Below are 24696 nucleotides of genomic sequence, written 5' to 3'. Positions count from 1 at the left end.
CATTAAGAGAGTTTCCATTTTCACAGTTCTTGGTACATTCAACACAAGTTTCTAATAAACAGCAGCAACTGCACATATTTGTTTCCATCACATTTGCATCAGTATACATATTAATCATGCTTTGTGTACTAGGCGCTTTGCTTGTGTCCTGGCCAGCTACATTTCTTGATCAGCAGTGGTGGTTGTGTCTAGGGTCACCCCTGCATATTATCTGCATTCTGTAATTGCATAGGCGGGGAGTAATAGTTTACAGTACAACATTATGGATCCGGGACGGGCAACGTCTCCAGGTAAGGGGATTTTTGTGTTAATATATTAGGCTATTAGAAGTTGTATTTATGGTCCATTATATATAAGCCTTTATTAGGGTGATCATTCTAAACAAATGTTGTAGGCTCGGACTGCTCTACTGACAGATGTTCCAGTATGAACATGTCTACTCACGCTTTTAAAGTTTAGCAGTATGAGGCTGTGTATAATGCTCCCAGAATGCTCTCTGATTAGATGCAAATACTTGCAGAAGCTTGAAAGCAAGATGGATCATTATTTGCTTTCAAAATAAAAATGTCCCCAAAAAATGCAACTAGAAAAAAACCTTTTGCTAAACTTTTGTAACATTTTAGGTACAATTTCTTTGCAGTTTCATTTATAAAATGTGTTGCATGGTAATATTTCCCAAAAATATTCCTAATCGGTGTAACCAGTTTCAACAAGCTTATGGGAAACCTAAAAAATAAACAAGCATTGACAGTCAGGATGTCCGAAATTGGTGGTCAGCCTTTTGGTTTTTTCAATGTATGTCTTGTTCTGGCATGTTTTTTGTAAAACCTTATTGGCGTGGGAGCTGCCGAGGCCTCACCATCATAACTAGCATTGGCAAAAACCAAAACAAATTTTGGTCTCAAAAAGCACACATTGCCACATTAGTTCCTGGCTTTGAACAAAACTACTTTGTGTGCCAATATGCTCCTTGTGAAAGAGCAGAATGCTCTCACTCATACTGAAACCAGCCGATGAGTAGAGAGATCGAATTTTAATAAACACATAAGGTCATGGTCACAAAAGCTCAAACGCCAGCATTAATTAGGGCCCCAATTAATTAAAGAACTCTCAAAAGTACACCCATGGTATATGTCCTTGTGTTAGTGTAGATTTATGGGTTTCATGAATTCACAAGAATCTACAGTAGTAGGTCAAAAAATTGTAGTCCTAGAAAATATTTGTGAACAGCATTTTAGCACGAGCAAACATGCATGTGTAGATTTGTTCATGCGAAAATCTGTTGTGTTTGCAAGTTCCCTTTCCCTCCAACCACTTTTTTCAAAACGCTGAAAGAAGTTTTACATCTGCCATTGTCAGGAGTAAATTTCCAACCTTTCTCGGTATGGGAAAAGATTAGAGAAGAGCTGGTAAACTCTTAAAACTTGCAAATTAGTAGGTTCTTAAGGGCATTCCAATCCTTGAACTATGGCTTACCGCTACCATCCGCCCCAGTATGTAGATCTGCAAATGGTGGCAAAATAAGGAATTGCTAGTATTCAAACCCTACTATGGTATGAGCCCTGGTATAATCAGAGAGGCTAGATCAGAGCTCTTATATAATAAGATTGCTGCCATAATTTGTTACTACACTACATTGCACAAAAGGGAGAAGTGGATTTTGTCACATGGCAAGTAGATTTCTGAAGCAACCTGCCCCATGGACTAGTAGATTTTTTATTAAATTACACACCCCTGTGGGAGACATAGTCAATATTCCACAACAGAACCAAGTCGCGTAATAAAAGTCAGGCCAGCTACCTTAAGCAATGATCAGTTCTCAACACATTCCCCTCTCTATCAAAACTCCAACCCCACAAAAGACAAGGTATGTGCAATATATACATACTTGACCTTATATAAGAAATCCTTTAGAAATGTCAAAGTTTCTCGCTTTGAACCAAATCGTTTGGTGTATTGGCAGCGGTGGACAGCTCCTATAACCTCGTCTTGTTGATGTAGCATATCCAGCTTCTTATTGACAATTGTAGCTTTACCATCAGGCACAACTCGCAATTTATTCTTATTCCACACCTTAACATTACTGAACACCCCCACGTTATCCTTCACCTCCTTCACTTGTTTGGGGCCAGAATACCTATTCTCATCTTTACATTTTAACCCTATTCTCTTCGCAGTCACATAATTGTAATCCATAACCTGCTTCCTCCTCTTTCTAACATACTCTTAGTACTTTTGGACAGCCTGTGCAGCCAAGTTAGCATTACTTGCACACTTTTTTGTCCCATCCATTCTCTGTTCATCAATGCACTGTCTACTCTACATCTACAGCATTACAAAAAGAGGTATGCTCATATTAGAGTGCAGAATAGTTTGCATAGACCACAAAATGTCCCTGAACACTTTCTTCCAAACGTCAATTTCAACTGCTCTTTAGTCACCTGGGTGAATCGCTTAGCCAACCTGTTGGACCTCATTGAAAGAGGGAAGTTTAATATGATGAATGCCACATGATGACCATCTCTTCTGAAACTAATTGGTATCATTATCTCCTCTGAGTATCCTTCGTTATTGTGAATATCACAATTCCAGTTCAGCCATGCAAGTTACTGACTTTTATTGTGTAGCCATAAATTACCACTTGGAAGCTGCAACCAACACCCCAAAATTACCTCTATGCTCTTAGCCAATTTGCTCCAGGTTTGAACAGAAACATCCATTGAGTTCTTATTTATTGGGCCTGGTAAAGTTGTGTGAAATTTAAGACTAAGGACATAGACGCATCACAATCTTGGGTGAAAAGCTCAGCTGCCCTGTTATGACCTGACTGCTTGAGGTCCTAATGCACACACCTTTTGATATCCTGAATCCGACTGGGGCTCACAGGTACTAGTTGGAGCATTTTGTAATTCATACCCACAGACACAATCATTAGCCCATATCAGTCTCCTCAAACTTGCATCAATAGGTAATTCTGCTAACAGTCTCCTAGTCGCTCTAACCCGTCCTTAAAACCGGCTTCACGCTCCCCCTTGATGCAGCAGCTGTCACATCTAGAATCTTGGAGGTATCACCCCAAAGACATTTCCAAACAGTACCAACCCAGACAATATATGATGCAGCCCAGAAACCATAAATAGTATAGAATTCCCAACACACTGTTCAAAGAACTGGGCTAGCATAAACCACCTGTCCAACACTTTTGTCTTAAAGAGACAGGAAGCTTTAGGAAAGGCTGGTGCTCCTTACATAGTAGAATATGTTTCCAGGAATACCAGTGAACTGAATGTCACAATAGCCACTATACCAAAGTAGTGATATGATGGTTTGCCGTAGATCACTACTGTATTGCACTTTCATTAAGTACGCAGTAATTAAAAGGTTGTGTATACAGGCAGATTGGTTCTTACATTGAGCTATCTCATCACCCCTTTAGAACTTAAATACATTATACCACATCCCTTTTATTTGGGGGTGGAGGGGTGGGACCTGGATTGCATTACATGGTGCCTGCATTGTATTACGTAGTGTATTGTGAATGTTTCTACCTGTTAGAAAGAAACATCAATATTTCCATCCCGTTTTGAGGTGGGCAAAATATTGATGGTTCTAGAACACAGTATAGTTAATAGTTGGTAGCAACATTTAATGCTGCTTGTATATTTAGCCCAATCAGAGGGCGACGCTCATTTTGTGGATGGAAAATTATAAGGGAGATTGCAAAACGAGCATTTCTAAATAGGCATTTAGATCCTCATTCACTTGTTTAAAATTGTAGGACATTTGCACTTATTTTGTATTTGCGTGAATTTTAATAAGCTTGTTGGAAATTTACTTGTAGGTGTCCGACAGGCTCCAAATCAGAGAAGCGGGACTAGCAGTATTCCAACGGAGAAGAGGATTGAAAATGGGGTATGTCATTAACGTGAAATAAAATAATTGTATGTAAACTGACTTTGATGGCAAAATGAAGACGAATGGTAGTATTGTTACAATTACATTTTTTTTATCACAAGTTAAATACCTAAGGGGGAAAATGTATGTTTGCTGAGCTGCTGTCTCATTCCGTCTATTATCACTGCAGTCATTATTCGTAATATCCTTTTGCAAATTGTAAATGGTGTGATCGGGTTACTCCGTTTCAGTGCTATGTTTACGGTCCAACTTCACTCTTTATAGTTTTTAGTGTGTGGGTTGCGTTATCGTAAACTGGGTTTATGGGCCTTTTTCCTTGGTTTTCAACCCATAAATGACAAATCAATCCTCTTGCCAACAAATGCTAGCAAGTTGGTAGTAAGTGCCAGCTCCGGAGAATGCACCGTCAATCTAGAAAATGGAAAAATAATTGAACAAGTGATTTATTTTTTATTCTTTAGACAATAAATGTAAGAAATGCTAAAGGTCAGTGTTGTGATGGATAATAATCCTAATCTTATGCGCTGGACACAAGATTTAGTATATTCAAACAACTAAAAACATTTGTTTTGGATGTTTATTTAGTTTGTCGTTTAAAACATAAATGTAAGCCCCTTTCTTTCCATTCCCCGCTTTGCAAAATGATTCTTTGTGTTTAAGGGGACATATAATGATTGTTCCAAATTCGGTGCAGTGTGTTCTTTAGCAGCAAACAATATCGTTTTTGTTGAAATGAAGTTTACAAGAGCTACATAACAGCTGCAGCTTTGTCAGATGCGAAGCACAGAAACGGATACAAAAAATGCAACATCAAGGCTGATAAATTGTTGTTTTATTAAAACAGAGAATTTATTGGGATTTTACAGCACGTACATCGCACAAACGTTAGCGTTTCCCATGAAACAAGTGTGATGACATAGGTTCAGCAGTCAGTTTTCATCATACATGGGGAGGTATCCTTTATACACAACAGAAACGGTCCATACACATGCTATAATATAGGGCATTGCCCACTGCAGCACCTGGCTGAGAGCCATGTCATGGCAACCAGACCTATCATAACGCTGCATTGCAGCATTGTAATTAGCTGCAGGGAGCATGAGAGCCCTGGTGCTTCCTGTTTTTCTCAAGAGAAAGTAAGAGGACGCAGGAGAGGCAGCGGCTGGCTGCCGGGAGGTGTTTTTTAAAACATTTTAAACCGAATCTTCCCCAATGCTGCTTTCAGGCAGCAGCTGCAACTGGTGTAGGGACTGCGAGGGGCAGGGAGTGCCGGATGCATTCCTATCAATGTGGTGAGCTTTAATGTGGGGCCGGCCCAGGAGATCTCACGGGTGTGCCTATTGGAGTATTGGGGTCTGGATCAGTGAAGCTATCCTGCAGGGCTTCCCAAGCACGGCTGTGTCTAGCCCAGCCTCCCTCAGGATCACTCCCTCCTCACACCCCACCCACTTCTCCATTTCTCTCCTCCATGCATGTACTCGAAGCCCCCCCCCCAGGTGACTTCTAGTTCTTTGTGATTTCTAGTCACCTTGGTTTTGGAAGTGTGGGGCAACCACCCTAGGAGACAATGGCAAGTGGAGCAAGGGGTCTCCTTCTCATTAACATCTACAATTGTACAGGTAATCTCCTCCCAGAAAGTGTGCAGCAAGAATCAGGACAAGAGCATGTGTAAGAGGTTAGCTCCCACAATGTGGGCAGGTTGTATCAGCCACATGGAAATATCTACCAATTTTCTCTGGAGTGAGACATGCTCTGTGGAAGGCGTAATAGTTAATCAATTTAAATCAGGCGTTCCTGGATACCTTCGGTACTCAATCCAGGATGAAGTCCCAACCCTGTTGGTGATGGGAATGCCCAGATCTTCCTCCCACTGTTCCTGCAGCCGTCCAGACGGTCAATGCACATCCTCCTGAATCGCCCTATATAAGCACAAAACGGCTTTAATAGTGCCTGGAGAAAGAGCCTCATAATGGCAGCTTTTAAGTGCCCGCGATCCCGAGGAGCCAGTGCTTGCGGAGCGCCATTGTCCTCACTAAAGGATGACAACTTGTTGTAAAAAGTAATCGTGAAGGTAATTCTAAGAAGAAACAAGTAAGCCTCTATGGGCATTCTGCAAGGAGTGAGTGTAGTACCGAAGAGCGATGGCTACCTGCTTTAACACTCCATACTGCCAATCAATAACTAGTTCAAAAAAAGTGAATTAATGACTGGCGGCTGTACATTGAACCAATTCATACGTTTTTAGGTAGAGCCTGGTCAACGAATGCGCTGCTCTGCAAGGCATGCTGTATTGTGGTATGGACTTGAAGCTCAGCCCTCTGTCTGCCCTTATTTTTTATTGGCTTGTGTGATTGTCCTTTGGAAACTCTGGCTTTTCATTGGCCAATAGGCTCAGTAGTTCCTCCTTTAAACCGCCTTGTCTCAATTTGTAACCTCCCATGACGACACTCCCTGTTACATGTGTCGTTACTCTGTAGGCTTTAATTACAGCTTCCTCGCACTATTTTGCAAAATGGATTTCTGCCCTGCTGTTGCAGGCAGGACAAGCTCACTCGCAACACTTTTTTTAATTTATAATTTTAAAATGACAGCCGTGCCCCTTTCTTTAGACACCGCTCGTGTGAAGAACTGGGTGTGGCCGACATTATCGCATCATGGGGCACTTTTGCAAAAAAAAGCATTTCTTTTTCAACTTGACAAACAAATGCTATTTTTGTGTGCCCTTTCAAAAAAAGGAAACTTCCTGGGAGCCTACAAAAAGGAAAGACAATGAAAGGAAAACATTACTGGGCTCTCCCCGGCTCAGCAGGGGAGCTGATAGTATAATATTCACTATACTACGGAAACTTGCCCCACAGTGCTTTGCGGGGCCCTTTAGTCAAAACTCATTTTTACCCATAACTCAGCCTGTGCTGGTCCTAGTACGATGGGACCACCACAAAATCATCCGCACAGAATGCTTTTCCTTTCTAGGTTATCATCTGGGTCCTCATCTTAAGTTGGGGAGACCCCAAAATAATCACCTTTCCCACTGTGGGATAATTTATAAATCCACTCCATCATAGTTGGAGCGAATGCTCTGCAGCTGGGAGGATGTGTTAAATTAATTTCCCCCCTTTCTTTAGACAAACCAAGTCTAAAGAAAGGTGCGCGGACGCTAATAAAGTGAAACTGTGGCATGGGGCACTCATACAAAAAAAAGGCCTGTTTGTCAGCTTTCACTTTAATGGCGGCTGTGCCCGTTTCTTTAGACGAGCCAGGTGTAAAGAAAGCGCCTCCTGGGACTTGCAGTCGGTGAGTTTAGACAAGGAACCGGAAACCATGTCCCTCATCTGCACTACCGCACTCATTTTTTACTATACTTGACCACTGAACCCTTCTTAAGTCATTGGTGACAGTAATTGGTTTAGTAATTGGTTCATCTTCCCTCTGTATAAAACTACAGAAACTTCTGTCACTAATTTTTAAAACCAGAGGGTTGTGGTCACTTTCCGGCCTCTTCTGAACCTCCACATCAAAAACAGAGGGCCAGAGTTCCACATCAACAAGAATGTAATCTATACGGCTACTAGCTCTACCATTATCAAAGGTCATTGCACCCTGCCTATCTGACTGTGTCCTCCCATCCATTAACTGCTCTCAAACCTCTCTCCAAGCAAACCCCCTTCAGTTGTAGGGCGGCCTCCGACCATTTCCTTATGGGATGTAGGTCTAATCGGGGGACGCCCCATAGCGCGTCCCCATCTTCAGTTAACATACCATCTTCAGTGTCCAGGGGTTCAAAACAACAGTTAAAGTCACCCGCAATAATCAGGTTACTAGTGCCTACAACTTGTACCTGATGCCTTTCCAAGGCTGTAATAACACTTGAGTCCCTACCACCCGGCTGACCCCGTGAGTAGACATTAAAGATTATTAAATATGGGCCTTTTGTTGAGCTAACCCGTATGGCCATGATATCAGGGCTCTCGATAGATAGCTCGTCCACCCTTACCCCTTCAAATTGTCTCACCCAACAGGTCAGCCCACCAACTGGTCTACCCCTTCTGCCCCTTACCGCAGCCTTGAAGAAATTGAGGTAGCCTGAATGGTAAAATCCCTCAATAGACGAGGTCTCCTGGAACATCAACACGTCAATTGACTCAATATAAGATGACCATTCTATGGACTTTATGTTAGATGCAATTCCTGCTATGTTCCAGGAGGATAGTGTCATACATAGCCTAGGGGGGCTTAGCCCATCGTTCTCAATGCTGGTAGGGGCCTCCTCAGTGATAAGGTTCGCTGTTAGTGGGGGTCTGCACTAGGGGTGCTGAGAAAGGATGAGACATCGTCACCTATACTTGTTAAGATGGGAGGCACAGCACCAGGAGCAGGGTTGGTGACATTTGCAAGCAACTCCGCTCCCGTGCGAACAAGCCTTAAACCATCATAAGTTGTGATACATGGTAGAACATCCCAGCTACCCAACAAGTTACTATAACCAGCTTCCTGATTCCTATCGACTACCCGTTTAGCCCTACACCCTACAGGCCAAGGTGGAGTATCTCTCCTACTCAGTCAGTCGATATCTTCAAGGGATGAAAGCAGCTCAAACCAGTTACTAGTTTGGACGGGGTAGTCAAACTGGTTATGAACCCTGTTAAGGACCCGCACTTCGTTAAATCTAGGCATCATCCCTGGATTGTAAAAAAAACCCTAAGGGAAGTATTTTAATTCCCTCTACTCCTAGCGGGTAGTGACCAGCCAATTCCAGAATATGATGTACCAAAAGCGGTATCCTAAAAACTCAATACCACACAGGCACCAGCAATAGATTTTTTTTTAATGTCCTACCCAACTGATTCTTCAGACCATTTTAAATTTGTCAAATAGATGGTTCTCTATACCAGTCTTTTTACTCTCTAAATGGAGTGCCTTGTTTTTAAGCGTTGACCAGTGCTCTCGAGTGCCTGGGGGCAGCGGTGGCACATTAGCTAAAACAACTGTATAGGGCGTAGCTTCTGGGGGGAGGTGGAGATTAGATTGCAGAAGAATATCATCGTCAGTGACGACTCCACCTGCCTCCTTCTATTGCCTTCAACCCCATGTTGCTGTGTTGACAATGTAAAAGAACCAGTATTTGAATTTAAAGTGGAGGGGGGACCTATATTTGTCACTAATGGTGCTGATACTAGGCCTTGGCGGGCATTTGTCAAGTTACCCTGTTGCATATTAGTTGCAGCCTCTAGGTTATTACTTGCGCCCCCACCATTGGCACAGATAGTAGGTTGGACAGAGTTCATTTGGATGCTACAGGATAGGCATTGTTCGATCTTGTTTAGCCTTTCATCGACTGCATCTAGTTGTTTAAATATTGGATCGATGATAGCTGCCATCTGTTCTCTTAGCAAGGAAGACAGTTCCCCTGAATTAAACTGAACACTTGGGAAGACTACCCTAGAAATAGCAGCTGCCTGCTTTGGAGGAGAAACGATTAAGGGCTCTGTTGAGTTTACAACAGAATTAGCAGCCAAGGTGTTAGTACCTGCTATCCCAGAAATATGTGCTCTGCTAGGTTCTTTAGTGACGGCCATTGAATTTTGTTTTACAGTGCTTTGGCCTTTCCTTTTTTTATTAGGTGGTTCTACCCCTATTCCCCCCAATGCTTTCTTAACCCTAGTTTTTGCCATTACAGGGGTCTGTGGACTACACCCTTCTTGAGAAGTTCTTGGAGTGGGGGACGAGGTCTCAATGCTTGCCAGGCTAGGCGATAATCTATTACAAACAAGTTCTAAGTCGTTACCCGGCAATGGTTGAATTGTCTGGTCCCTGGGCAGAGAACAGCCTCTAAACGATGCAGGCACCAGCGAGAGCCTACGCTCAGTTGCCTGGATTTCATGCATCAGGACCGATTCAGCTCTATTAAGGAAAGAATCTAACGTTCCCACCACCCTATCCCCAACCTCTCTTTTACTCATGTTTATATAGCTTCTGTACCACACAATTAGCAGGGAGCACACTAGTTAACAAAAAAAAGAATCTAGGCAAAAATAGTGCTTACAGTACAATGTTGAAATTGTCAATAAAGTGGCCCAGCCCGGCCTCCTCTGGGCTCTGACGGGCGCGGACGGGCCTGCCACGCCCGCGCGCGTCCTGCGCTGCGGTAGCCCTGTGCCCCTTTTGAGCACCTCCCGGTGCTCACTCTCACGATGTGCAGCGAGAATGCTGCGTGGGCAATGTAGTTCCCTTGCGGCGGTCCCGGTAATGGCAGCAGATGCGGCGTCCGCGGGCAGGCACCAACACTGTGCCCGGCACCCAGCTCCTCATGACAGGGTCAGCAACAATCCACTGTGACCCCCAGGCAGCAGGTAAGGTGGTGGCAGTACGATTAAAAATCCGCAAAAGAAGAACGGGCTAATTGTTTAGGATATGCCTAAGGTGATTCAGAATATTTAAGATTTCGCTCATGGTATTGTCGTATTTGGGACTGTACCTCCCTATTGAAAAATGTAACCGTTTTATAGTAACTCTCTTCACTTAGTTTTTACGGTAATATAGTTGGTGTCATGGTCCCATGTCTGTGGCTTTCTGGGCTAATGATGGTCATGGTTTTAGTGAAAAGAAGCAAAAAGGAATCTGAAAGTGGTCTGACCAATCCATCTGGATTGGTTCTTTAATCTCGAAGATACCCCCTTCTGAGAAAATTAACTGAATGGAATGCTGATGAATTGTCCCAGTGGAATCATCCTGTTCTTGCCAGTGTATGGTAAGGCGACCTGCAAATATGTGGTTAGCAGGCAGAATATATCCTTTCATGATGTGCATGACAAAAATGTAGTTGCCTTCTGTGAGGTGCTAATTCAGGTTGGAGAAGAAGTAGTATATTTGATCTCCAGTACCAGACACCCCTTTGCCTAGCCTTCTCTTCATGATCGAAGTGGATGAAGGTGTACTCTGGTTTCGTAGAGAAAAATCCATTATAGATTGTGAGGTGTTTCCCTCAAGTAGGAGAAACCTTTATTTAAGCCTCTGCTCTTACTTGCTCTTTCCTGTCCATCTTTGTTTGACCACTGATTTGCAGTTGTGCAGCAGATACTGAAAGGAAGACATTGCCCCCTTCTGGATGGGTTTAGGGTTTGATCAAGTTGAATCTGAATCTGAATGAGATTTTCTATACGCGCTCTTCTTTAACAGGTGTTGACTATGAAAGGGTCTGTGGCTTGGGACAGTGGGTATTAGGCAGACATAATTGTAATAAAGAAGTTCAACTTTAGGTGACGGATTAAGCGATTTACTGTCTTCAACGTCCTTGGAAAAGAGATCAGCCGATAGTCTGAGGAATTAATCTTTCCACGTAGAAAATGTTTACGCAGTTTTAAAATGAGATAAATTGGGGTTGTGTATGTTAAGATGCATCTTTTTTTAATCCACAGCATATGCTCTAGTTGAGGAAATGTGTTTGTGAAAGAGCCAGTGTTTGAAGATTTAGCAGTATTCTTTGGAAGGGAAAGAAGACCTACATGTGAGCTAGAGCTAGCTTTATCTAGAGCAGTGTACATTCATGTAATGAGTGTATCAGCATAGATTAGCGGAGTGTGTTTTGAAAGAGAAATAGAATGGCGAACTTTGGGGGAAGGATTAATATTAATAGGAGCAACATTAGTGGCTGTTTGGGGTGGAGGAAGTGACGGTATTTGGAGATTAGTCCAAATTCTGGAACCAGGATCGGTGAACCTTTATAGACGCTAAGGGACTGTTTCTAGACTGTAAAGAGTATGGACACTTGATAAAAGATGAAGGGGGGTGGGGGAGGTGCAAGGGGAAGAGGGTAGAGAGGCCGTATGAGGAGAGGAGCTTTTCATGAACGCACCCGGCACATGAAGCTACTCAAAATGCAATAAAAAATTTAAATGTCCTTTTCTATAGCCTTTAATGCACTGCTTATGAAGATCCACTTTTATTTAGTCTTCCTAGAAATAAGCCTGCACTTTCCCATGCAATCTGCATGGATTTAAATATGGATGTTAATGTATGTCAACATTATTTTTAAATGACATCTTTGGATATTTATGTTGATGACCGTTTTACTGAAAAACAAATACAGGTAAGAAAGAATACTGGGTTAAAATAAAATAAAATGTTGGCCTCTAATAGACAGTAGATTATCGTTTAGAAACGAAAACGTTCTCCTCTTTATTAGATCCAATTTTTTTTTAATTTACAATTTGGTAGTCGACGATAAATTAGGTAGTCTGATGCGCGTGCTTGGCACGCCATCTAGAAACGCACAGGGCATCAAGCTGATTAGAGCTGACAGTCGGCTTGATCGCGCCGTGATTAGGTCTCTCTTGACTGCTGGCAAAATCCACTAGCCTCGTCTGTCCCGTTCTAGCTGACGGATGCAGACGGACAGCTTTCGATATTGAGCGGGCCCGGTTACCCGCTGCCCCCGCGCCCTAAAATTTCGAGCCCGACCCTCTGGGCCGCGGCACAGCCCCTGCCCGGTGCCCACTGGCGGCCCAGGACGTGCAGTCACCAGCTCGGAATGGGATACGTCATCCGCGCAGCACGCGCCCGTAATCTCCTGTGGCTACATTTTGTTGACCTGGTTTGCTGACTGGAGGCTGAGGGGTGGGGGCCGTTGACACTATCGTCGCGCGCCGAGAGCAGCGGCCGCCAGAAAGATGGAGTTGAGACACGTCGAAGCAGTGCAGCAGGTGACCGCTGGCGGGGAGTGCTGCCGAGTAAAGATTTCGACTTGTTCGATTACGTGGGAAAAGAGCCAAAAGGTATTGACTCGCAGCTTTACGTCGCCTTTTAAATATGTTGATATATGTTGCTGCTTTTGTCATAAAACATGAGCACAGCCAGGATTTTGGGATTGAAACTCATGACGGGATGATTGGTGGTTGCTGTTGAAGGAGATGTATTCAATGGAATTTATATTGGCAAATTCTAGGGGCCCACAAACCCAGAACAAATTTAATCTTGTTTGGGGACTTATATCTGAATGTTTTTGACAAGGAACTTTTTATTATTATTATTTATGTATATTGTGTTTCTTTTGTCTCAATCTTGCTTTTGTTTACTCCTGCCTATCATTATTGGATTGTATTATTGGATTATTGAAGGATTGTTTTTCCTTTTTTTCTGACTTGCTGAACAATAAAAAATTAAATAAAAAAAAAAACTCATGACGGGCATGTTCCTTAGAATATGTAATTAGCACCTAAAGCGCTTAGTTGCTTAATTATAATTTAGAAAGGATTTGTGTTAACCGGAAAAAGATTCGAACACACAGAATCATGAACTGCTTACTGGGTGAAGAGAATTTCTTGATGACCAAGTGTGTACTGAAACTACAACGTTTAGTTGCATTTTCCTTTGTGGTCAGATTTAATGTAAGCATGTACGTTTTTTAGCGTGATTTTTGCAACAAGATCTTTCACGCTGTGTTACGGTTTGACTAAGTCCCTTAGTTTATTTTCAGTGATCTACTTTTGCTTTGGAAGGAGTTGAAACCTATTTATTTTTCAAGTAGCACCATTGACCGCTTTATTCAAACATACAACTGTTTTTGGCAGGTGTCCCTGTTTGATATGTTGTGTTTAGGCTGACACACCTCTTGTCGTTTGTGACGAGATTTGAAAACTGAGTGAACTAGGGGAGGTACTGGAGAGTGGAAAACACTCTGAAGTCCCTGGACTGGATTATTTGTATTTATTTTTGTATTTATATTTATTAAGCTCAACATTAATCTCAAGGGACATCACAGCGCTAGATAAGAGTTATCCTGATATAGAAATGATGATTATCTGGACAATTTAAAGGAGTGGCACCCCAGCCAAGATGACAGTGGGTATCTTTGGCTATGTTTTGGGGAACAGCCATGTTTTCAGTTTCTTACTGAAGGACAAATATTCGTGCGTTAGGCGAAGGTCTAAGGGTAGTTCGTTCCAGTGAACGGCCGCCAGATTAGAGAAGGACCGACCTCCTGCTCTAACCTTCTTGATCCGTTTGATTTTGGCCATGGCATGATGGCGAGAACTTGGATTTCATGTGGGCGTATACAATTAAATTTTATCTCTCAATATTCGGGGGCCACTCTTCTGTAGCGGTCTATGAGCATAACACAGGCGGCAGGCACAGGTGGCGGCAGTTAGAACTGACAGCCACTGCTATAGCCTCCTTTGAAATGAGTTCAGTAGACAGCCTTACATTAAAATTCACTTTCCCTAAGCTCACCCTGGTGTGCATACTGATATATAGACCTCCTGGTGCCATGGGAAGGTTTGTCACCGAATTAGCTAACTATGTTACCCCTCTCACCATAGACTATGCTAAAATATTGTTAATTGGAGACTTGAATTGTTGGCCCTCTCAGGAAGGGGAGAATCAGGGCTCCAAAGAACTCACTGACCTATTAACTAATCTTAATCTAGAAGGGCACAAAACACAACCCACCCACATTAAAGGCCATGTACTATATCAATTATGGACCATTAATCTTTCAGTCCTTGATCTCTTGATACAGCCTTGCACTTGGTCAGATCACTATCTCATACATTTTTCAATAAATGGGTTATCTACAGCTAAACCTCGGAGTGATATAAGACCCATGATTAGAATGTGGAACCAATCCCGCTTACCGGAGTTTTACAACATGCTGCAATCCACCCTCCCGCCTATTATGACCAATGCTAATGAGTTGGGGAAAGCCACTTCCAACTGGCTATTGCAAGCCTGTGAGGTGCATGCCCCCTTACAGCTGAAAGACAGTTCTCGGAGGCAGCATGAAACCTCTAACTGGTTCTATAAGAAATAAAAAATGGTTACACTTAAAACGCGTCAAGCAGAACGGAAGTGGCGGAGAAGTTATACTCCGTCAGAAAGGAAGACGTATGCTGAAGCACTCATGGATACAAAGCCGCCATAGTGGAGGCAAAAAGGCCTACTATTCCTCTTGGGTGCTCAACTCTAATAACAAGTCCAGCGATATTTTTAAAATTGTCCGATAACTTTCTAGTCCTGACAGTATCACCCTGGCCATCACACCTTCTCAGGCTCTGTGTGATGATCTGAACACTTTCTTTGTGGAAAAAATTAACATCATTCAGAACTCTATTTCCACAGGTCATTTGGAATGGAAATCCTATAAATCATATGAAAATCCTATCACGATGACTAAATTCCAAAAGATCACTCCTGATTGATTGGAAGAACTCAAGAATAAGGTGCAGGCTGGTTCCCCCAATGACCTTGCCCTGTCAGGATACATAAAGAACTGTTATCATATTTCTCAGCCACTTTCCTTTCTCTGTTAAATACTTCCTTGGAGCAAGGGGTAGTCCCACCCGCCTTCAAAGAGGCAGTGTTAGTGCCATTGCAAAAAAAGGTGGGAGTAGATCCTAGCGTTCTAAGTAACTATAGGCCTATTTCACTCCTTCTCTACCTAGCCAAACTGTTGGAGGCACATGTGGCAAAACTCCTATGGGCCTTCATTGAAGATTCCAACTTTTTGGTCTCTCATCAGGCAGGGTTTAGACCAAAACATTCTACAGAATCAGTTATTCTAAGTGTCATGGACGACCTGAAGGAAGGCGCAGACAGGGGGTGCACCCAGGCCTTGGTGCTATTAGACCTGTCCGTGGCCTTCGACACTGTGGACCACTCTATATTAATGGATAGATTAGCAGCGGCAGGTCTGAGAGGCACAGCTTTGGCTTGGATGCTCTCATTTCTAAAGGATCGTTCCCAGTCCGTCAGGCTGGCACCTTTCAGCTCTTCCCAGGTGAATACCAATTGTGGGGTACCTCAAGGGTCTTCCCTTTCACCGCATCTGTTTAACGTATACATTTGTCCCCTGATCTATGCTCTTAAGGAGAGAGGAGTGAAGGTATACAATTATGCAGATGATATACAGTTGATCTTCCCGCTTGACGGGACAAATGACTCTAAAGATGCTTTTCAACATACTATGCTCTTTATCAAGGAATGGATGACCCATAATTATCTCAAGTTAAATTCCGACAAGACTGAGATAATCATCTCAAACAACAGAATAGAACAGTGGACACCAGCACACTGGCCAGTTGCTTTGGGTATTCCCCCTACACCCAAAAAGTCAGTAAAAAGCCTGGGAATTAAGATAAATGCCGATCTTTCCATGCAGGATCAGATCAGCGTAGTCTCATCTGCCTGTATGTACCAACTGAGGACATTCAAGAAAATTAGGAAATTCTTCTCTAAGGAGGCTAGCATAACCATCTTGCTCGCACTAATAATGTCTTGTTTGGATTATGCAAACTCCATATATTTAGGACTCCCTGTTGGTCAAATTCACAGGTTACAGCTCATTCAAAATCAAGCTGCTAGGCTGGTTTTCCAGCAACCGAGATAGTGTCACACTAAACCGTTAATGAAGCAGCTTCATTGGCTCCCTGTGATACAGCGGCCTATGTTTAAGACCGGCTGTATGATTTTTAATGCACTCCACGACTCAGGACCCAAGTTCATATCCACCAAGATTGCAAGATACATGCCCACACGGAATCTGAGATCAGCAACAATGAATATGTTGACTATTCCAAGATTTAAACGCAAGAGAATGGGTGGTACGCGTTTCTCGGTATTAGGTCCCACCTTATGGAATTCCTTCCCAATTGAAATCAGACTGACCTCAGAATATCTCAGTTTCAGGAAAAGACTCAAAACATGGTTATTCCCTCATGTTTATTGTTAGAGTCTGAAGGATAGCTCTAGTCTCCCCTTAGCGCCAAGAGTGTTGGTATACGTGCGCTTTAAAAGTTCCATAAACATACAACATAAACACAGAAGCTTGAACTTCGCCCTTTGGTGTACTGGCAACCAATGCAATTCCCTTTTGTCCCACAATTTTCATTGAACATGCTTTTTTTTAATTTCAAATCTTTTTTTATTGAAGATTGAAAAACAGAAAGCAAAGACAATACAGTAAGTCTTCCAATACATAGATTAATACAGTCGTGGTAATAAATGACGCCTACAGAAAACCAAAGGAAGGAAAAATAAAAGGAAGGAAAAGTAAGGACAAGTGTATCAATGCATCAAGGTTAAGCAATCAGTGGGAGCAGTAGCCATAGTACAAGCAACAGTAGAATATGCAATCATTTGAGCATATAGAATCATACAGAGTCAATGAAGCATATATGGATAATCAACATTTAGAAGGTTACATCATGGAGGGTCAAAGTGGGAGGATGACGCATCCAGTGAGGACCACAGTTTTTTGTTGAACATGCTTTTTAACATTTGTGATTACTATTGTTATCAAGGGTGCCATCTCAGCAATTTAAGACAGAAATTAATAAGTACATTAGAGATGGTGACGCACACCAGTATAGACAGTAGACAGTAGAGAAAAACGAGTATTGGGTACAATATAAGAGAATATAGTCATAACGTTTTTATTTTAAAGGTAAAAGTTTTTTTAAAAGGCGATACTCACATTTTGTTTGCCTGTCAACAGCAAGAAGCAAAAGACAGTACAGAAACACAGATGAGATAGTAAAGCAGCAAAAGAGCCAATTTGCTTAACTTGGATTAAATGTAAAGAAATCAATTAAATTCTGCCTTGAATGTATGTTTTTGTCTTGTTTCTGGAATAAAACTGGTGCACCAAAACTTCAATTGTAATTGAAGTATGGTACTTAGCTTATTTTTCTAAAAACTGGAAATTATTCATTTAGGGTTTGACTTTTGTATATAAATGCATCTTCATTATATGATACACATCATAAAGGTGCGTACTGGATCAGGACCACTAATATCGTTGTCAGCGGAAGCCAACACATATAGGTACCACCTGTGTTGGTTTTACTCACTTTTGCGTAGCTGGACTCTTTTTTTTCACTGGAATGCTATTTTGCAGAACACTTGTGTGTACTTGTTTTGTTAACTCAAGCTACAGGGTTTCTTTTAGACCCAGCGGTTACTGGCTGGCTGGGATGCATTTAAGCCAGACAGAATCCACTGTCCTAGATAGGATGTGTATGATACACTTGTCCGATAACCTGTGCTCACCCTTGGGTAGCTTGGCACAGAGTAGTCCGGCCTATTCTCAGGGTCAAAGTGTAAAAGTATTGGCAGAACTCCCACCCTCGCAACACACTGTGTTCGCCACAAAATGACTCCACTTTGCATGTATAAAACACTCGTCTTTGTATTACACACACATTGAAACCAACATACATACTTGACAGTTATATGCAATTGTCAATCTTTTCCATTAGCAGCAGAACTGCATGAACATGTATGTACTAGTCATAGGTATTCACTTGCCCCTCTATCCCCTCAGCCATATGAGCAACATAAAGCCATGTGCATAATTCCCCTGAGTCTTCACAATTCAAGCAGTCACTCCCACATCAAAAGTGACAGAAACATATATACAGGCTGTTCAGAAGTATTCCACTTTCCCGCTAACACATTCGCATAAAACACGACATTCCCATTATCACCTACCACCTACAGTTGTAATGTTCGAGAAATGACAGGTTCTTACTACGCCTCATGACCCAGACCCTCAAATTACACCAGCCAATGATACACTTTTAACCTGCTGGTGACACATTGATTAGATTGTTGGGACCACCCAAAGCAGAAGGAAACAGTTACGGGGTCTCGTCCACCCAGATTAGGTCCTCAGGCACCCAGCACACCTCAAGTGAATCATCACTATTCCCCCCCATAGGTAAAAGACTGTGACACAAGAAGCTGGTGTGCTTCCAATTTGGAGAAATGTTTCCCTTTCGGCGGAGGTGCGAGCTGTAGTTGCGCCAGCCAGCTGTGGGTGCACACAAGGCACAACAAGACCTCTCGGATCCAGTCACAGTAGTCTCAACAACAGAGTACCTTGTGGCATAGGTCCGGGAAGAGGGAGCCAGTGATCTCAGACTGAGACCGCGATGTCAGGCATGTCGTCCTCCTGATCTAGAGGTTGGAGATGTTCTATACGTGCCGCTCGGATTCCACAGACTCAGCAACTTTCCCCAACACCCCTCTGACACCACACGCTATGGAGTGGGAGCTAGCACAGGTTTCCGGTTGTTAGCTGTGCTTCCTTGGACTCAGCAAACTTCTGCCGTATTCTTCGAACTCCTCACGCTATGGCACCCCTAGGTGGGCCGCTGATCGATACAAGCACACTCCTCGGCACAGTATGATTACTGCACATATCGGGACTGTCCTTTTCCCAACCAACAATCACTTCCACCCGTTCCGCCGCACCCTGCTCGGTCCTTACGATATGGAAACGGGGAGACCCTTTCTGTCCCTGGAATCTCGTGGACAGGAGGCCAGCCAACCGGACCTTGGACAGCGCTTAGTGACCCGGGCCGCGATAGTTGCCAATTATCTGCTGGCCAGCAACATCCGTGTAAAATCAGTGATAGTTCCCTTCCTAGAGCACGACAAGCCCCAGGACACCACAAGTCTGTGGATAATCTAGTTGCAGTCCCTCTTGCCCCAATAGTTCCTCTTGTCGATGTCCCAGAGTCGAACCAGCGTAGTATGGTTCCAATCCCCAAAAGCGTCTCTAACTCCTGAGGACAGAGCCCCAGTAGTTATACCCACAATGTCCTTTGAAGATGCGATTAGTTTAAAAGGCCACTTTTGAAATGCACTGGCCCTCTCTAAGTGTTGTCCTGTCTGTCATCCTACCCCGGGAGGCTTGATCAATATCGTTAGTGGGGCCAAGACACTATCCTTTGGAATGCAGGTGCCATTCCTCCCGTCCCACCCCGCCTTATCGTCCCCAGGAAGGCCCCTCAGAGTGTGAGGTCTGCAGTTTCCCTTGAGCCCCTAGTTTGTGGCTGTCTTATCAGAAATGCACCGATGTAGCTGTCCCCCCCCAGTTCCCAGATGTAGATTGGAGACAGACTGACAGGCACACAGAGCCACAAGCACAGAAAGCCCAGTTTCCTAAAGTGGGATTTCCACATTCGGAATGTCAAATCCACTCGCACCACCGGAGAGGGTTTGCCCTTACTAATTCATCAATATGAAACACCACCGGAGATGGTTTGCCCTTGCTAACTCACCAATATGAAACACTGTACTTCCACTCTTCTGCCCGTAGGAAATACAGCTCAATAGCCTTTCCTCAGATCCCTCTTGTCAATGTAATGCGAGACACAGGCCCTACGCTACCGAACACACCACCCGGTGCCATTCACTACCAGTGCATATAGTGCACACATGCAAGTTCCCTACCTCTTCGCAACACTGCACTCTGCCCCCAGGGAGTACTTAGATGTAGCGGGAGACATGCAGAACCTTGGCGAGTTGCTTTTTAAATGCCAAGTCGAGCAATAGTAACCTGCGCACACAGGCCCTGCCATGGCAAACCTGTGGCACATTTGAAGTGTCACCTCCATGGGTGGCACAACCAGTACTGCAGACCCACGGAGGAGCGTTTGAGTTCCATGACCTAGGTATTTGTCTTACCCCTAGACAAGGGACTGACAGTTGACTCAAATCAGCCAGTTATGTATACACCAATCACCAGTATGTATGACAAGCACTGTGCTTTGGCACTGAATGGCAGAGTCAAAAACGCTCTCAAAGTCCTAACGCTAACCCATAAATCAGCGGAAAACCGGGAGGGACAAAAGTAAAAAGTCGAGGGGAAGCACACTAGAAAGGGCCATTTCCAACAATTTCCAGTACAAAAGCAGTTCATTATTTCAACAAATATCCCAAAGGTTTTACTTCCGAAATTATGGCTTGTTTCATGATTGTATCTTCTTAATGCGAGTTTCATCTGTAGTCTTATAAAGCCTCACCTCTGTACTCAATCACCCACTGCTTTCCAGTACCTACCCTCGATATTTCAGCTTGGCGATTATTACCTTTCCAAAAGAAGACCACTCTTGGATATCTTGGAATATGGTGTATGTTTCTTCAAATGTTGATCTCTGAATTCGACTTAACTCAAAATGTTGCACTCCCATCATTCCTCCTGCCAGGTCTTTCTTGAAATGTTGCATTCTTTAGACCCACACAAGATCCATAGTTTGTATACTGACCGTATGAAAGAGTGCCATACAGTTTGAGTTTTTCTTGAGCTAAACAGGCAAAGACAGTTTCTAAGCAATTAATTGCCAGCAACTGCACATTGTTGGAGATAAAGATTTTTAGTTCAGTATGTTTTTTGGGCCTATCCTAATAGGAGAGGAACCTGCAGAAAGGTACCTTATCGGTGAAAAAACATTACTCCGGTTAAATAATTTGATCATCAGTTAGGTGCTCCTTAGACCCTACTCTTTGGACATTTCTCTCTCCATCCAAGTGATGTGCTTCCAAAAATATGATGGGTGTGCACAAAAGACAACTGTGAAGCACGATAAGAATGAAAGAATACAGGGTGACCACAGTAAGGGGTTTCAGAGAATGAGTGGTGTGATGAAAGAATTAAAGAAACTAACCACTTTAAGGATGTTTAGTTGGAAAGCTAACCACAGAAATGAGCTGGGATGAGGCTAGCACTGATCACCATAAGCAAAAGGTGGGTGCCTGAACCCTCTAATAATGTTGACTAGAAGACCATCCACTATTAAAATGAAGGATCGGCGAATGCTGACCTTCTTGTGAGAGCGACAAATGACAGGGGGGAGGGGTAACCCTGCTAACTTTAGTTCAATTCATATTTAAGAAAAATGGAGACGGGAGGAATGAGCATTGTAGTGTTATTCTTGAATGTGAATTGACTACATTAAAGAAGGAGAAACCTGGTCCTAATAAATGGGAAAAGTAGTTGCTATACTAATTCGAAATAGAGCTTGACCGCATTAAGAAAAAAGAGTGAAAAGACTGATTGCAGAAAAGAGTGAAACAGAAGGCCTATCACTATAAAGGAAATGTGATCAATATGTAAAGGGGAAGTTTGGCCACATTAGTGGAGTATGGAAGAGTTGGCTATACGTAGTGGTGCTGCTTGCACACTGGAAAGACAATGGCGCCTGACCACATTAGTGAGAAAGAGAACAAACTGACTTCTGAAAGGAATGTGAAACCTGACCACACTAAAGCAAGATCAGAAAATTATACCCACTGTCATGATGGAGAGAAGGAAATGGGGTATCCTTAGTCAGGGTGAAGCACAAGATTACCACTGAATGCAGACTAAATGGGGTAGGGGTAGATGGATCACGTTGATGAAGAAGAGGGGGAGCTAGCCATGTCAAGTGAAGAGGCGAGCTGACCGTTTTGGCAACTCTGAAACACCCCGACCCACATACTTTCCTGGTGATTGAGTCTACAACACTTTCTAAGCTTTTCTGCTCAGCAAGACTTCTAGATCTTCCTGCCAAGATTCTCACAACTTCTTTGGTGATGTGGACTCCTTGCATGGCTTCAAGGGCACATTGTGCAGCATTTCCAATGGTTACTTTTTGGATGGTTCTCATTCTGTAACGGGCACCTGTAAGATGCATCTTCATCCTTGTGCACTGCAGAAAACCAGATTTTTTTCTGTTTGTGCCCTAGTGGACAGATACATACCTATACACACCTTCTAATGTCAAGCAAATATCAGTTTCCTGTTTCGTTGCACCCTACAGTGCTACTATCCAAATAAGGTCTGCTTAAAATCATTTAAAAGTCTAAAAATTAGACAGTGGATTAGGATTGCAGGTGATTGAATTTAGACTCTCCAAAATCATCCTTAAAACCATGCACATCACATCGTAATTATTAACGACATTCAGAACCTATACCATGTTCAGAACTGATATGTTGTCTTTCTCTTCCAATGTTTTTTGAGCCCCTTCGGAAACCCCTCTGTTTAATGTACCACGTTGGGTTTCCGTCTGTTGTTTAGCTCTGTTATATTACAGGCATCATTGTAATATTAGCCGAATAACTGGATTCTAAATATGGTGTTTCAGTGCTATGAGGTACCAGTGATGTGAAACAAACACAACGTTGTATTCCACTTCTGCTATGTCATAAGGGGACGCGCTTGCTTGTCTGGTTATCACCCACAATGTTCAGAGAGCCTAATGAAACGGGAGAAGGGGGGCTGGCAGTCTACCTTCCTTCTTCCACCACTACAGGGTCTCTACACACCTGAGGAAGGCGGCAGATAACCGTGCCAACCACCACATTCCTTATCGGCATTAGGTCTCTCTTGACTTGTGCTGATAATGAAAAACACGGCGCGTTGATGACCAGCTCTCATGGTACTGGCTCTGCTCTCAATGTGAGAGCAGACAGCATGGCTGTTTGAAAAGGGAGTGGGAGAGTAGGCACAGACGGTGGTGGTAGTGGGTAGCAGAAGGCCAGGTAATCATTTGTGTATTTGAGTAGGGAAGGGTAGAATGGATAGTGGTGTGGTTGGGTGGCAGAACAGCAGGTTTTATTCCTCAAATTTGGCAAAGGTGGGCCTTAGGGCGTCAGATTAATTGTTTATATTTGCGAGGAGAGGTTTAATGTGGAGGTTCCTGTGGGAAGGTGGCAGGATTCCAAAAACTCGATTTTTAATTTTCGGGTGGGAGGGATGGCTGCCTGGGTAGCTGTTGGCATCACAGGGCAGGGTGCCAAGACAGGCGAGAGACCTGGTGTTATATTACTCTTCTACTCTTGAGTTACTATTGAAAGCATGCACAGATATTTTGGGCGAGGACATACATAACATAAAATTATAAATTGGTGTTAGTGAATCACCTGAATGTTTTTCACTTCTTGGTTTTGAGTGACATCACATACAAACGACTCTAGCTTGCTCTCGACATCTGATGTCACTCAAAACCCCTCGATGTAAAACGTCCCCATTTTTTCATTGTTTCCCATTAATACATTTCTGTCTTTTGAGCATTTGTTAAGAGGTAACTATCTGCGTACTGCTGGCTGAGTACAGAACAGTGATATCATTGGGGCATGCACGTTGGATATTTCTTACATTTGGTTACTTTCATAAACGTCTGGTTCAAAGTAAGCTCGGTGCCTGCAAGTTGTGTTGAGAATTGGTTGTTTTTTTGTGGAACCGTTGATTATATGTGCCCTTTTAAGTAAACGTTTTCTTCCTGTTTCTGCCCCCTCACAAAAACAAAGTTTCAGTAATCAAAAACAATCACCACACTTCAGCAGACTGCTCAATGCTTGCTAAAATGCTTCATTACAACAGTTCTGTGAATATCAAGGTTTTTTTTAGGGCGAGACCTACTGAGGTAATTAAATGTACAAAAGTAACAGTAAAGGGACTTGTACTAAGGGATGTAATGCAGTTAATACATATGGAGTTTTACTTAACTTCTGTATTCTGACATTGGTTTCTTTTACAGCACATGGTTTTCTGTTCCAGCAGTTATGACAAATTCACTTCGCTAGGCGCAGTGTTTTATTGTAGTTTCATAGAATCTATGCTGGCATACAAGTAGAATGTCTAACACCAAACGTTTTCGTAACAGTATCCAGGCCTAACTTTACAATTAAGCTGCTGGTTTATTTTTTATATTCCCCAAGCACCAGCCTTGGTTTTCTTATCTCTGCGCAGGCCAGATTGCATTTTGTTCTTGTATTAGACCACATCCAGTTAATTGAATATTTTGTAAGTTTTTTTTTGTTATGGCGGTGAAAGACTCGCACAGTATGTGAGTTAATTAGGTTTCATTGCCGTATAAAGTAAAGGGGAAGTCCAATATAAGGATTCATGTGACCTCAACTCTACTTTGTAAGGATATTCCAAGTCACCAAAGAGTTTGTCACAGTAAAGAAACACGAGACCACAAATTTCTGAGGTGACATGCAGTATTCTTTTAA

General features: G+C 42.9%; 1 protein-coding gene across 5 annotated transcripts in view; it reads left to right on the top strand.

The window, feature by feature from the left end:
- The window catches only part of PPP1R13B (protein phosphatase 1 regulatory subunit 13B), a 461790-nt gene that overhangs the window by 178160 nt on the left and 258934 nt on the right, over positions 1-24696 (top strand). For 4 of the 5 annotated variants that reach the window (XM_078660257.1, XM_078660255.1, XM_078660256.1 and 1 more), the window contains one exon: positions 3842-3912. In XM_078660257.1, coding sequence (XP_078516383.1) covers positions 3842-3912 — 71 coding nt within the window. Of the gene's footprint in view, positions 1-3841; positions 3913-12559; positions 12687-24696 lie in introns of those variants that run through there. The other variant, XM_078660258.1, reaches the window with a different exon arrangement.

Source organism: Lissotriton helveticus, chromosome 9 (genome assembly GCF_964261635.1).
Source record: "Lissotriton helveticus chromosome 9, aLisHel1.1, whole genome shotgun sequence".
NCBI classification, from domain to species: Eukaryota; Metazoa; Chordata; class Amphibia; order Caudata; family Salamandridae; genus Lissotriton; species Lissotriton helveticus.
Note: the sequence above shows the minus strand (reverse complement) of the source record. Positions and strands in the feature narration are given on the sequence as shown.